General features: G+C 45.6%; 5 protein-coding genes across 5 annotated transcripts, besides 3 other annotated features; 3 read left to right on the top strand and 2 right to left on the bottom strand.

Annotated features, from left to right (window-relative positions):
- Nucleotides 1-727: 727 nt before the first annotated feature.
- TSTA_112800 (WD repeat protein) lies at nt 728-3,252 on the top strand. Its single transcript, XM_002481395.1, has 4 exons — nt 728-871; nt 940-1,181; nt 1,231-2,850; nt 2,901-3,252. The coding sequence occupies exons 2-4, from the start codon at nt 1,053-1,055 to the stop codon at nt 2,946-2,948; spliced, it is 1,797 nt and encodes a 598-aa protein (XP_002481440.1). The 5' UTR covers nt 728-871; nt 940-1,052; the 3' UTR covers nt 2,949-3,252.
- A 2,061-nt stretch (nt 3,253-5,313) lies between these two features.
- TSTA_112790 (uncharacterized protein) lies at nt 5,314-7,463 on the bottom strand (the record flags this gene model as incomplete). The annotated part of the gene is made up of 4 exons (XM_002481394.1): nt 5,314-5,667; nt 5,810-6,760; nt 7,013-7,273; nt 7,359-7,463. The coding sequence occupies 4 exons, from the start codon at nt 7,461-7,463 to the stop codon at nt 5,314-5,316; spliced, it is 1,671 nt and encodes a 556-aa protein (XP_002481439.1).
- Nucleotides 7,464-7,932: 469 nt separating this feature from the next.
- TSTA_112780 (uncharacterized protein) lies at nt 7,933-8,474 on the top strand (the record flags this gene model as incomplete). Its single annotated transcript, XM_002481393.1, has 4 exons — nt 7,933-7,977; nt 8,031-8,141; nt 8,197-8,322; nt 8,376-8,474. The coding sequence occupies 4 exons, from the start codon at nt 7,933-7,935 to the stop codon at nt 8,472-8,474; spliced, it is 381 nt and encodes a 126-aa protein (XP_002481438.1).
- A 983-nt stretch (nt 8,475-9,457) lies between these two features.
- TSTA_112770 (transposable element tc3 transposase, putative) lies at nt 9,458-10,564 on the top strand (the record flags this gene model as incomplete). Its single annotated transcript, XM_002481392.1, has 2 exons — nt 9,458-10,114; nt 10,265-10,564. The coding sequence occupies 2 exons, from the start codon at nt 9,458-9,460 to the stop codon at nt 10,562-10,564; spliced, it is 957 nt and encodes a 318-aa protein (XP_002481437.1).
- Nucleotides 9,566-10,561: a mobile genetic element.
- Nucleotides 9,620-10,414: a mobile genetic element.
- A 224-nt stretch (nt 10,565-10,788) lies between the features above and the next one.
- On the bottom strand, nt 10,789-13,708 carry TSTA_112760 (pogo transposable element, putative; the record flags this gene model as incomplete). Its single annotated transcript, XM_002481391.1, has 5 exons — nt 10,789-12,265; nt 12,300-12,420; nt 12,610-12,671; nt 12,725-13,057; nt 13,110-13,708. The coding sequence occupies 5 exons, from the start codon at nt 13,706-13,708 to the stop codon at nt 10,789-10,791; spliced, it is 2,592 nt and encodes an 863-aa protein (XP_002481436.1).
- Nucleotides 10,927-12,318: a mobile genetic element.
- Nucleotides 13,709-13,945: the final 237 nt, after the last annotated feature.

Genomic DNA, 13,945 nt, shown 5'->3' with positions numbered 1-13,945 from the left:
AATCCTTAACTTTATGTAGCGTGACTAAATTACGTGTTACAGACAATACCATATCTTGTATTACTGCCAACAGACATATGATGGATAGCCTCGCATTTTTATCGCTTACCATGAACTTTAACCCATTTCAACATATTACTGCATTTGTTTCATGTAGTATTGAGCTATCCCCGTATTAAATCATGTTTAGTCAACACGCGCACGATTAATTGTGTACTGTGTAAGTCGTAACAGCCTGTAAAATACAACCACTGACCTGCAGGCTGGACCATGGAGAGGCTCGTCCCGATCGAGCCTAGCGGACAACCTTAGGCCATGCATCTCAAGCCACAGCGATTCTGTTCCCGTGCGAGTCAAATGTTCTTCAATTTCTTCCCAGTTCCCATTCAATCATCATCAACATTCTCGCCGATTGTCCCAGAACATTATTCGAATCACTTACTTGAAGAGAAAAAACATCTCGTCTTATCTCGCGGCTCTCTACATCAGCCATCCTTGTCGCAACAACCAAACAGACACCCCGTCATCATTGTAACTCCACTCTTCTCTGGTCCCACGCCGTTTGCTGTCTCCGCGCATCCGTTGTCCCTGGCCTCTTGTCCAATTTTCGCTACCTGCACTTCCATTGTGCGACGATTCCACTTGGACGGGTGCACTTTTCTCCCTGTCGACTCCATCGCCTTGACACGCACGCGCATATTGCGCCTTGCCGCTACCTCACTGAATTTGCTCGAGGCGCATAGCTACGCCCGTGCGGCCCACCCGTACTTATTGGGTTTTGGCATGCACAATTCTCATCATCCGAAGCAGTCAGTGACACCAATGTGATCATGGATCTGACATCTCATCACGTAAATTACTTAATATGGAGGTACGTTATATGAAGTTTACACTAGATTAAATATTTGTCCATTATTTGTTTCTAACATCCTTTAATAGGTATCTCCAAGAATCAGGTTCGTTAATCCCTGCCTTGATAGAACTATTCAAGGTACCTTTCTATTCCTGGGCGATATATCTAACAAAGCACAGGCCATGGAGAGGCTGCTGTCATGTTACAAAGAGCATGGTTGGCTAACCCACAGACGTTACCATTTGCTTCCCATATAAAAACCCATGCTTTAGTATCCTTAGTGCAAAAGGGCCTGCAATATCATGAAATTGAGCAATCGCTTGATCAGGTAATTTGCCATCCACACTTCTGCTCCCTCTTATCTTACAAGATTACAGGATGGGAATCCTATCCCCTTTACACCATCGAAATCATTCTTTGGACCAACGCCGCTTGATATGGAATCACTAAAGACGCGCGGTGAGACTCTCAAAGCACAGACTGAACTCGGTACAACTACAACGACATCCGTGCCGTCGGCAAGCAAACCTGCTCCAGAACCCACCGTCACTTCCAATGGCCACCTAGTCAGCGAAACCCCACAGCCAACGGTTACTGTCAAGAAAGGACGAAAGGTTCATCGTCTCGAGCCCGCCACCAATGGAGATGACAGCGCAATGGATCTTGGCACTAACGGTGTCGTTCATGAGCGCGTGTCCGTCCCATCTTCGGGACTGAAATCTCCATCGTCGACAGAGATTGCTGATGCAGAAGGAGATATACAGATGGTGGACCCGGCTGCTGAAGAGAAACAAGAAATGCCCACCGACACATTGACAGCCGGCCGAAGCGTTGGCGTGCAATATGTCCCCGCCAAGGCCGCGGACCTTGGTGCCCACACAGTCATTCTCGATGTCGAAGTGGCCCGTGATGACCACGTGACTCGATCGGCTTGGCGGCCCTATGATTCGTCGATATTAGCCGCGGCTGGTGATAGCTTCTGTACCTTGTGGAAATTGGCGCCCGGCGCAGCGCCAAGCACCGAGAAGATCTTCGACAGCAAAGGCGATGGTAGTTGGGTGACCGCGCTGTCGTGGGAACCTTCTGGTCACAAATTTGCTGTCGCCACTTATAATGAACACCGATCGTCTATTCAGATGTACGACAGCAGCGGAAGTGTTGTGGACCTATTACCAACGGCATCAGGGATGATCAATGGACTCCATTGGGCCCCTAAAGGCACCCACATGGTGGTGGTTTCGTCAAAGGATAAGAGCTCGGAGCTATCCCTTTGGGACGACTCTATTAAACCCGAAGAATTTCCGTCATATCAAACAATCGATGGACTTGTTCACGATATTACCTGGGCGGGCGATAATCATATCTTTGTATCAGGTGAAGGCTCGGTGTGGCAATGTGAAATTGACCCAACATTACAAGTCATCAATCGATATCAATCCCGGGAGTCGAATACCGAATGGACCTATATTCGCGGCGTCCAAACTGGCAGTGGCTCAGTTGCCGTCGCAGCTGCATGTTCTGCCGGCAGTCTGTGGATTCCTACTCACGAAATCGTTGTTGAGGATGCGCATCGTGCCGATATCACTTCGATTGAGGTCCGACCCAAACACCAAGACCAAGACGCAAATACTAGCACTTCGTTTACATTCGCTTCCGCATCGGTTGACGACACCGTGAAAATATGGAAAGTCGATCTCGAGTCGAAGAAGATGAGTTGTTTGCACACGCTATTCCTATCCCCGGGTCTTCCAGCACTAGCCTTGGCATTCTCTCCGGATGGGTATGCTGTTGCGGCTGCTAGCACCGATAGACTTTTCATATGGAATCCGGATCGTGGGGATGAACCCTTGGCCACCTGGTCATGTCCTCCGTGTTCCACAAAGGAAGATTTGGAAAGGCCCGTGAACGGGGAAAATGGTTCTACTGTTGTGGAGACGTATCGTAGCCTTGCATGGGATACAGATGGCAAGAAGCTTGCAATGGGATACGACAAGAAGGTATTTATTTTAGGGGAAATCCACCGACTGCAAGGCTAACTAGATTTTAGATTGCGGTTGTCAACCTTCAAGGTAGAGGTGTGAATATCCTTGAATGATTGCGGCATATAAACAACACTTCCGATTACTTACTCCTCGACGTCAATACACATGACGAAGAATGCATAATATATAATAGATATTTCAGCTGCGATTACACGATTGATTGGACAGATTGAATCCCGGAACGATTTGTTTCTGGGATAAAACCGGAATTGGCCTGCACAGTTTTCTCGAATCAGCTGACACGATACCCTTGCTCCATTTATCTCTGTTTCTCTACTCCTTGGATGTACTTTTCTCCTTTTCATATTGTCTCCAGGTCTTCAGCATGCAGTGCATACATGAGCCCGAATAGGCACGCAAAATCTACTTCCAACCTGTTTTGAAATGTGTTTTTATGTTGGTGATATATGTAAATAACGGCGGGGTTATTGTGGGGGAGGGGTTTGTTGATTTGGTTTCTCTTTGCTTTTTCGCATATTGGTAGGTGTTTTTCTTCTTGCTTTGTTTCATATTTCGGAAACGGCGGTTTGGGGAGTTTTTTTATTCTACAGCATTGATTACATTGCATGGACTGAGATATTACCACGTAAGGATAATTTTTTGTTGACATATTACTCTTTCCTATGAAGCATCAATTGGTTAAAATTAATATTAGGATTGAATGGTTAATATCGTATGTACACCAAAACGTAGTATATGTACAAGAACAAAGGCCATAGAGCCGTAGGTACCTACATACCGGATTTGATATCAACACCTCGACTAAATGCGGGCTCGTCCCAATATGGCACTCAGGCAGGCATCTACGTGAGACAGGTGATATCCTGTCATAAGACGCTATTTGTACGATAGTTAGCAGCACTCCATCTATGGCGCCACAGATCAAGCCCTCCCGAAGTTCTTTGTTTTCTGACCAGCTAAAGAGGGTCTCGAATGGTGGAGTAAGCTTCTTCAGCTCTGTTGGTAGCTTTCGAACTTCTTCATTAATGGCCCAAGTTGCTTCGTATATAAATTGGGCTAAAAGTGAGCGATGTTTGTCCTTGCTGTGATTATGCAAGCAACGGAACAAGTGTTGTAAGTTGTCCTCGGGAAAGTCTGCCAAAGTAGATGAGCTTCATCATAGGTGAGTTTAAGTCGGAATCTAAACCTGTAGTAGGAGTATAGATGGGCATCGGGGCGGACGACCAGTGGCAGGAACAGAACACAAAGCAGAATATGATAGAAGTTTTCTAACACGAGCTGCCTCAGCCAGTTAATGCAAGTGACAGAGATCTTAGAGACTAAGTACGTTTAGAGAAAGAACAATGTCGGTCGGTTTTTGCTAATGAAATGCCGTCAATGAATATATCTACAGATTATCGCTTAGGAACCACCAACGAAGAGTATTACTCAGCCTTGACATAGTATCATCTTGCCCCGATTGACCAATTCGTAAATGGTTGACCCCGACAATTATTATCCGAGAGTTCTGTCTAGACTAGTGTCTAGCAACGACCACCCAAGACTGAATGGCCGATATGGTGTTAGCTAATGTATGCAGGAAGACAGCCGTCGGCATATTGTTTGTTGATACCCATTCCTTAGTTAACAGCTCCCTTGAAATTCGTTGACGCTGCCGAGCTTGTATCTTCTGCGTTGCGTGGTGACAGCCTAGCACCACTACGAAGAACGATGTAGCTGATAGTTGATAGTAGCCTGCTAGGATTATAAACTATATACCTGCATGAACCAGATCACCATGGAAAAGTCAACCCATATGTGAAAAAACACCCCTTGTTTCAAAGTCTATCTTCTTTGCTTTGGCCATCTTGGGGCCAGTGCTGGGCGGAAACGATAAGGAGCCCATAGAGAAGCTATGGGACATATCGACCCTCTCCCTATATATGATTTGTGCATGGCTATAGGTAAGGACCCCAAGTCTAATAGACAAGTTTTAATATACTCTATCCAGAATTCTTCCATGTCGCATAGTCAAAAGCTTCCCAGTCATCACTAAGTATGCAACTACGACGATCGCGGCCACCAAGCATGCTATTCTATCTATCTGTAGCTACAGAGATGCTTGTGTCTCGACCTTCAGCTTCAACGACTGAACTCTTGAAGTCCGAGATTCAGACACGAGTATGATATAGATTTCAGGGTTTGGTGTAACTTAGGGAACGGTTAATGTGAGCACTGAGCTTCGGGCAATTCAATGCAATTCTAAAGTACTCTAGACCGTAGCCCTCTGTATCCCGTTAGGGTTTAGGGCTGAGGGCTGGAGCTATGAGACTGAGGAGGTACTTGTACCGTCCCATGTTGCCGGATAGGATGAATACTCGACAGTTGTGACCTGTTTGAAGAGACTAGTTGATATTCTGTAGCTTGTAGAGTACATCTTGCAATGTTTTGTATTCAAGGGTGTTATTCCCCTACGTTTCAAAAGCAATTTCCCTCATCGACTCCTTTCATTAGGTTGTCAAAGAAAGCCATGTCAACACCTTGGAATGCCCAGTCGTCCAACCCGGCAGTTAACCCAGGACCTTCGTACTGCCGCAGGGCAGTGTCCGAAACGACATACTGGTACCGCGATGTAAACGCTGCAGGCAGACCACCAACACTGTCGACAGAGCTCCAACTTGCCCCGGCCATTGACTCCGCGAAAGACTTTTTACCGAAGTGATTATGATCAAAAGCACTCCCAGCAACTTCTGGGCTCTCGATATTGAGCATACCATTTATTAGCACATTGGATTGATCATAACTTGCAGGAGGTTTTGAGCTGTCCATTTCCTTAGAAAGAACTCCTTGGTGGGCAATCCTAACGATCCCGAAGTAAGGTATTTGCACCCGCAAAACGCCATTGTTGTTTTCGCCTGCTTGTAAAACTTCCCTGTCTGGTGTCTGCACGCTGACGCTCCGTGCTGATGCTGACTGCAGTTTCATTTTCGATAACCAGCAATATTTGCAACAAATCTGCACTTTGAGCGCTCAGAGCATCTCCATTCACACAACTTATCTGTTCCATGTTCATCTGCACCTGCTCTATCATGGCACGGTCACTAAGATATTGGTGGGCCAGCAAGTTACCGGTCTGTGTGAGACGCTCGCTGTCCAAGTGCGCCAGGAGTAGTGTGATAGCCGCCATGAGTGCAAAGAAGTCGACCGTCCGGCAGCAAAAATCAGCCCTGTCGTAACTACGGAACATTATAAACCGCAAGAGTATCCCCCCCGAAGCATTCACGCAGGTCATCTTAGAATATTCGTACTTTCGTTCAGGTGAAGAACGAAGCATGTAGGGCAAATGGAGTTGGTTGAGCAGATTATAATGGTACAGCTGATTGAACAGTTGTCCCATGTTCCAAAAGAGAGTCAGCGAGTCATCGGCGACAATAGCCAAATTTGGCATCAGCCACCACTTGCTAGGCAAGCTTCTACCCGCTTTCTGTAGCTCAAGATCAAGGCTTTGTGTCAGCTCGAAGTCATCAGAGCTCGAACCAGACGCGTTACGCTCCAAGATGCGAGATGCGATGGTACAGTGCATACGCTCCAGACGGCCTATAGGGGAGTCGTCTTTATAAGCTTTCCCAGTAGCCATGCTCTGGTCGAGGGAGCCTTGTGTAAGCCCCAACATGAGGCACAAGTGGCGGTCATGGAAGACAATTCGGAACCACATGAATCGTGGATCAGCCCTGATTCCAGGGTCGAGAGCCTTGTATTGTGCCCGGCTGTCACTTCGAAGGAGGTTCATCAATTGCGCAATGACCATAGCTCTCCGATTGGCTATCCAGCTTCGTCGCAGATTCCCGCCATTAGCCTGGTACATACTTTCCATCATCATACACTGTAGTCCTTCAATATTGGATGTGAAGTAGGGCCAGGTGTTCTGAGCGAACTTTTAGCTAGGTCGAGGCCGTTCTGCTCGAGAACAGCATATGGGGTGATTAGGATCTCATGGAAAAATATGGGTCTTCTGTCGCGGGCTTTGTGTATTATCTCGATGACTTCACTGGATGGCAATGATTCGTGTTAAATCTGAGAAAGCTTTTCATATTTGCTCTCAGTTTCTGCCGCACCATGACCCTAACGAAGTAAGTGACGGTTCTACGGCACGCTAGGCTTCGGACAGTGCACATACAGTCGAGGGCTCGTATAAATGCAAGAAACGTGCCGAATCTAAATCAATTGATGTGGGAGTAGGTATTTCATGATTTCGTGCAGGGATTTGGCTAGTTGCGGGTGCGCCTCCGTCGGCGGAAGGTCTATCGCGATTCACTTTCCTGATCAATTGCTCGACTAAGGTTTCGACTCTTGCGACGCGATCTTGGCTGCCCACCCTGCGGCGTCCTTTTCTCTCTGATCGGCTGGAATCTTCTTCTGCGTGCAAAAACTCGAACTCCTGGTTGACGCATTTAGCTCCTCAGTTGTTGGCAGCCGATACAGATAGCTCTAGCATCAGCTGGAGTGCTAGAGTCCACAAACACGCATTTCATCTTGCGCTTTTTGCACTCCCAGCAGCTCCTTGTTCCCTTACGGATCTTTCTCCGCTTGGCCTCTGACTCGGTATTATTTTCACAGTAATCATCCATTTCTGTGGCAACGTATGTAGCGGATATTGCGGTAGGTTTAAATTAATTGAGCGCTTCCAACGTCCGAACAGCAATAAAGAGATGGAATGATATTAGTAATATAGGTTAGGTTGCAATTCCTGATACAGACGGTTCGACCGCCGAAAAGTACAATATGCGGCGGACGAAGGCTCGGAGGAACAACGATCTATGCCTGATAATCATGCGTACGTGTGTAATTACACGAGTAGCGCGCTGTTACAAGACGGGTAATGTCACTGTCATCTAGCCCTGCCATTTTAAAGCAGTAACGGGACATTTCCCTAGTATTGGGAGCTTTGTATAATATGTTCGGCCTATATCTCTAAATGTTGATCTACAAATAGTCGTGCAAATTGTGAGCATCCAGTGTTTCGACACAGCGCCATAGTCTCTTACTAGCTTTCTTACAATTCCTTGCTCGCTTGAAATATGCATAGTCCACATCGTGATGATCGAATTCAAAGAAGAGGTGACGGCTGAACAAGTGGAAGATGTAATATTCTAGCCCTACCATCTTCAAAGGCGATTATGACTTATTGAAACTAGGTATACAACCGGTGGTCGTCCCTCAAGGGTCTTTGCGTGCGCTCAGATTCTCAAAAGCCATATATCACAAAACAAATGGCAGGAAGAAATATCAGTCTCGAAAAGCTAACAGTATGTAATGCATCTATGAGACTTCGCGGAATCAGATTCATCTGGGAAACTCTAGGGAGGATTTACTCATATCTTCATCGAGGAATTCAAGAACGAACAGGATCGAAACTATTATCTGAAGAAAGATCCTGCACATAGGGACTTTGGGAAGATTGTGGAGCCCCTGGTGAAATCGGCGCAGGTAAACGATTTTGTCACTGGGGTTCTCTGATAATCTCAAGCCTGCTTCATTAGTCAGTTCAAAACGATGATGACATCTACTTCGATAACAAGTCGTGGTATGGCTCTCGTTGCCGTACATTGTCAGAACCTGCGGACGCCGATTACTTTTAATTATAGTGTTCGAATCTTCGTGAAATATCCATGTAACTGTAACTGTCGGTGTATCTAGATCTAGGTCACCAACACTAGATACGTAGAACAGCTAATCCGACAAGCTGACGAGCCTGGTCAATATGGTGTGGAATTCCTAATATTGATGACTGACCCCCAAGAGTAAACGGGACGGGGAATAGCTAGCTAGATACAGTATATACTATGTACACTGCACGCACGTGCCATGTCGGGCTAACTAATATCCCGGTGCCGAAACGTCTAGGGTTGATATTCACACGTTCCGACAGTAACCTTCTGCCTGTATAATAACCTGAGCATATGGTTGTCTGGCTTTTGCAACCTATCGCCGAGTTAGGAACACCCGAGATCAGACACAGAAAGTAAGCCAAAATGCTATGGTTGACTCCGGTGGTTTGCATACTACTTTTTTTACTTAGTATTAAGTTGTTGATAATACAGCGATCATAACTATAAATAGTATTGTTTCTTGTTGGGAATCCCGCCTCACCCTGCCTGATCTCTGTTCTATATCTTACCATACTAGATCATCCTAGTAAGCGCGCAGCTTTTTGGTCTAGGTGATTCCAACATTTTTCTCTAGCCAATATCAATCATGCGGCGCTGTAGCGCCGTACCGGATATTAGTTAGTCCGTGGCCGTAGGCCACTTAGCCCTACATATCTAGCTAACCACAAGTAACACAAGTTGAGCTCTGATGCCGACTATTCTTTACCGCAATGGATTATTCATACTGATTGTGTGGTACAAAGAAGATTATACCAGTCTAATGCCAACAGTGTACGGGACTGAGCTGCCGCTAATGCGATTCATCTCATAGCGTGTTTATGACAACCTGGCTGATAATGTCGCGCAAGCACCAGTCATCGCTCGAGAGACTTTTAGATTTCTCAGAACCTTTTTGCTAACCCCAGCCCCGAAGGAATCTGCAAAGGTCCTTCTCGATATTTTGATCGAGCGCTATGGTCCCGAGCAAGCAACACAAAAGGGTTATAAGCCTCGAGATTGATTCACGTAAAATCCGAGATGGGTCTGTCGAGCCGACAGCTAGTACCACTCCTCAACGATACCAGTTAACCCGAGATGACCGGCTTCAAATTCAAGTACTACGAACGTATGCCGGGTTGACATATGAACAAATTGCTCAGCGTACGGGTTTTACTATACGCCAAGTTCAATCAGCTTGCCAGGCAAACCATCCAACGCCTCAAAAGAGGAAGGGGAGATCGTTATTCCTGAAATCTGAGGAAATTGATAGGCTCATTGAGTATGTGACTCGATCTCGCTATACTCGCCGCCTCTCCTACTCAGAGTTAGCACTACATCTTAATTTAAATTGTTCTAAATTGGCGATTAAGTCAGCGTTGAATTCCCGGGGTTATTTTCGATATCTTGCTTGCCGGAAGCCACCGCTCTCGCAGATTAATAAAACCAAACGACTTACATGGGCTGAAGAGCATATCAATTGGACATTAAATCAATGGAAAACTATACTGTGGACGGATGAATCCTGGGTATTAAAAGGTCGACATACTCGTACTTGGGTTACTCGGAAAAAGGATGAGGTTTTTGAGGATACGTGTATAGTTGAGCGCCGCGTTCGCAGTAAAGGTTGGATGGTTTGGAGTGCCTTTCATAGTAATGTAAAGAGCCCTTTTGTTATTTGGGAAAAGGAGTGGGGGACGATCAATTCAGAGACTTATTGTCGCTATATTCTACCTCAACTTAGAGATTATATGTCGAGATTTCCTCAACTTTCACTCATGCAGGATGGTGCTCCAGGCCATGGAGCTCAGGCAACACAGAAACGAATTCGGGAGCATGGAATCAATATGATACATTGGCCTCCATTCTCCCCAGACTTGAATCCTATTGAAATGGGTTGGAATTGGATGAAAGACTTCATACAAGCGAACTTTCCGGATAATTTGAATGCGAATGACCTAAGAATTGCACTGAAAGAGGCTTGGGAAGCGCTCCCAGAGAGTTTTTTGGAAGAATTAATCGAATCCATGCCAGAACGCTGTAAGGCAATTATTGAAGCGAAGGGAGGGTATACTCGATATTAGATGTGCGTGTATTTAACAACTTTGTGCGTGTATTTAGAAAATTTGTTCGAATTAGGAAAAGCGCATAGTGGAGCTTACTAACATTATTTACCTACTTGACCGTAGTAACGTAATTCACCACCGAAGCGGCACCACTACCGAGCCGGCATTTTTTCCCGAGCGCGTACGCGATATTGATTTCAAATCCCAATTTTCAAAGCCACATACAAATTATATACAAAAATCTAACTACTAATACGACTAGGGCATTGGTTAATTCTATGCCCCATAACGTTACAACCACTGCAGCGATATTGGCGGCGTACGACTGCTTGAGAAGCTGGGAGCTCCGGCTCAGCCGGAGTAGTAGTAACAGCATGGGATGCCTCAACCTGACCTTGTACGAGCGCTTGCACTTCTTCTTTAGTAACCGCTTGCTCAATAGATATTTGCTTTTTAGATTTTTGGCGCTTTTGCTTCTCTTTCTCATGTGCAGCTCGTAAATCGTAGTTCTCTTTCCGTACGAGTAAAACATCATTCGCTATCATTTCGTAGGCTTTTGACAACCGTACAACTGCCTGATTGATTTCTTGATTTTGGTTGCTTTCTGTACGCTCATTTATACGTTTATTGATTGTAGTCGACTGGCGTATAAATTGGCGTATATTTTGAGGTGTTTGTAAGCAGGATGATGCCGTATTGCTTGATCGACTTGGAGGGGGGGTTGGTGTCTTCAATCGAATATTAAGCTGTTGTATAACTCGATCTGGATTGAAAGGCACTAATCCAGTGGCTGCGAAGCTATTCCGAATAGTTTGAGCTTTATATGCCACTGTACGAGCCTGTGGAAATGCTGTTAAGAAGTCCATTTTATCAATATGATTGAAACCAAGCCTCATTCGTTGCTCAACAAGCTGCCCATAATGTCGCTTTAAAACAGCAAAACAGCCAACATCAAGAGGCTGTAAGAGATGCGAAGAATGAGGTGGCATACAGACTGGAATAATATTATTCTCAGTACATATATGGTCAAATTCTGGTGTCAAATGGCTTCCATGGCCATCAAGAATCAACATTCGATATTTTCCAACCGTACGACCATTAATATAGGGAATAAAATGGGTTTTAAGCCATTCTAATCCTATCTGATCTGTAGTCCAGCCATTATCGCTAATATTGATTCGCCAATCATCTGGAAGATCATCAAACCAGCCTTCTCGTACGTTTTTCTTTGCTTTGAAAATCACGTACGAAGGCACAGCCCATCCAGTTGAATTTGTTGCCTCAATTGCAGTCACCCATTCTCGATTTCCAGGCTGTAAAAGCTTCGGCTGAGCATATCGATCGCTTCCAGTAATAACCTTTGCAGTTGCACAGAGTCCCATAGCAAAGCCAGTCTCATCAAAGTTGAATATATCTTCCGGTAAGATGCCGTACTCAGATATAGCAGCTTGTACGCGATCAAAATGTTCTTGTATTATCTTTGGATCTTCGCATTTAGCACGTTCGTAGTTGTATTTCCTTGCGAATTTGGAATCGATCTCTGGACGGCGTTTAATCAGTTTAGTTATCCAATTTTTTCCAACTTGTGGTTTGCCATGTTGTGAAAGTATATAATTAGCCATTTCTCGTACAAGAGAATGCCGGGGGGGTAATCCACGTCGATCTAAATCAAGCACCCATTTGACAAGCGATTCCTCTTCATATTGAGTCAATTTATGGCTGTTGGCGCGTACGAGAGATCTTTGTTGAATACCATTGAGTATCTTGTAAAGTTGTCCGGGGGATCTCGTAAATCCTTGCAGCTTGAGCTACACGTTGAATTCGGCCATTCTGTAAATCGGAAATTGCTAATAAGATTCGTCCCTCTTGCTCATCTAAATTTTTCCGGTTTTTATTGCGAATTGGTGGCATATTGACGTGTTGAATAATATAAAATCAATATCGTGTACGCGCTCGGGAAAAAATGCCGGCTCGGTAGTGGTGCCGCTTCGGTGGTGAATTACGTTACTCAGTGAGCGACCCTGATTGATCACGTGATGAAGCGAGCAGTTCATGAAATTTACTCAGTGAGGCTGACTGTGAGCGCCCTCGCAAAAGTGGCTGCAGCTGAGAATGGAAACCCTCACTCGGCAAAGGGAGTATGTACATAGGGCTACCTAGGTATCTCGTGGAACTTACGAGATCAGTCCATTCCTCTCCCGTCTCAACTTCCTCCTCCTCGCTCGAATCAAAAACCCTTCTTCGACATCATTCCAACCTCTCATCCAAGCCAAAACGCCATCCAGAAACGTGTCAAAATCATTCCCATCGTCGACGTCCTCATCATCATGTGAAGATTTGTGTTTCCGTCTCCAATAACTCCTCGACTTTGGTCGTCGCGCGGATTTTGAGGAGGGAGATGCGGATGCGAATTCGCGCTGACGTTGCCATCTATTAACCCAACTGTCGAGGCCGCGGACTGTGCCTCGCAGACCTTCGAGTTCGATTGTATCTTCGAGGATATCCGAATTTCTGTTTATCATCAATCGTAGGTCTTGGATATGGCAAGGGAGAGGGAACTTACAGTTCATGTACTTCATTCTCCAACTCTATAATCCTCTGCGCCAATCCTTCACAGTTGACGATGAATAAATCATGAATATGCCGAGATTCGAGGTATCGTTGTCGCAACTCCTCATTGACGATCGACAACTGCTCCAGTACCGAGTTCAGGTCGCGGGATGTCTGCTGTTGTAATGATGTAGTAGCAGTCTTGGGACTGATCGTTTTCGATACTGATTTCCGTCGAAGCGCCGCATTTGCAGGAGATGTCGTCACAGTCGCGGAACTTGTAGGTGAAGCAGGACGATTCAGCGCAATAGCACGAGTCAATTCCTGTCGCGGATCGAATAACTTCTCAATATTATCCAGATATTTGTTGACGGCGGCGCATTCATCTTGCGAGAGTCCACGCAGAGTATCATCATTGGCGGCTAGATGCGCGATATGAACAATTCGCTGATTGAGTAGAGCCGCATTGTTTTCTGAAGACGTAGTAAGTACGGAATTGTTGTTGCCGTCGTCGCTTTGCGTCAACTCCTCTGTTAATTCTACATCGATTGCAGAATCGGTGAATGACGGCGTTAAGCGATGGCGCCGAACGAGTGAAATTTCGGTGGTCATATTAAATTGTCGGCTCAGAGGTGATGATACAGACCGAAGACTATCGATTGACAGTCATCTCATAGAGAGAAGACACGAGAGACATCTTCGAAGCTATCATATGTTCGTAGATGTAGCTAGGTAACCCAGGCAATGATTAATTAATCTGCGGGACCTTCTGGTAAGGCGGGGGCGGTGAGCTTGTCCGATAACGCTCAATTAATTTTATCGAACTTAATGTCTGACTCAACGCTCACT

Source organism: Talaromyces stipitatus, genomic scaffold, assembly GCF_000003125.1.
Source record: "Talaromyces stipitatus ATCC 10500 scf_1105507295555 genomic scaffold, whole genome shotgun sequence".
Classification (NCBI taxonomy): domain Eukaryota; kingdom Fungi; phylum Ascomycota; class Eurotiomycetes; order Eurotiales; family Trichocomaceae; genus Talaromyces; species Talaromyces stipitatus.
Note: the sequence above shows the minus strand (reverse complement) of the source record. Positions and strands in the feature narration are given on the sequence as shown.

Coding starts and splice junctions, on each gene's coding strand:
- TSTA_112800 (XM_002481395.1), top strand. CDS start 1,053: ATGTTACAAAGAGCATGGTTGGCTAACCCACAGACGTTACCATTTGCT. Junction 1,182..1,230: donor TTGAGCAATCGCTTGATCAG/GTAATTTGCCAT, acceptor ACAAGATTACAG/GATGGGAATCCTATCCCCTT. Junction 2,851..2,900: donor CAATGGGATACGACAAGAAG/GTATTTATTTTA, acceptor ACTAGATTTTAG/ATTGCGGTTGTCAACCTTCA.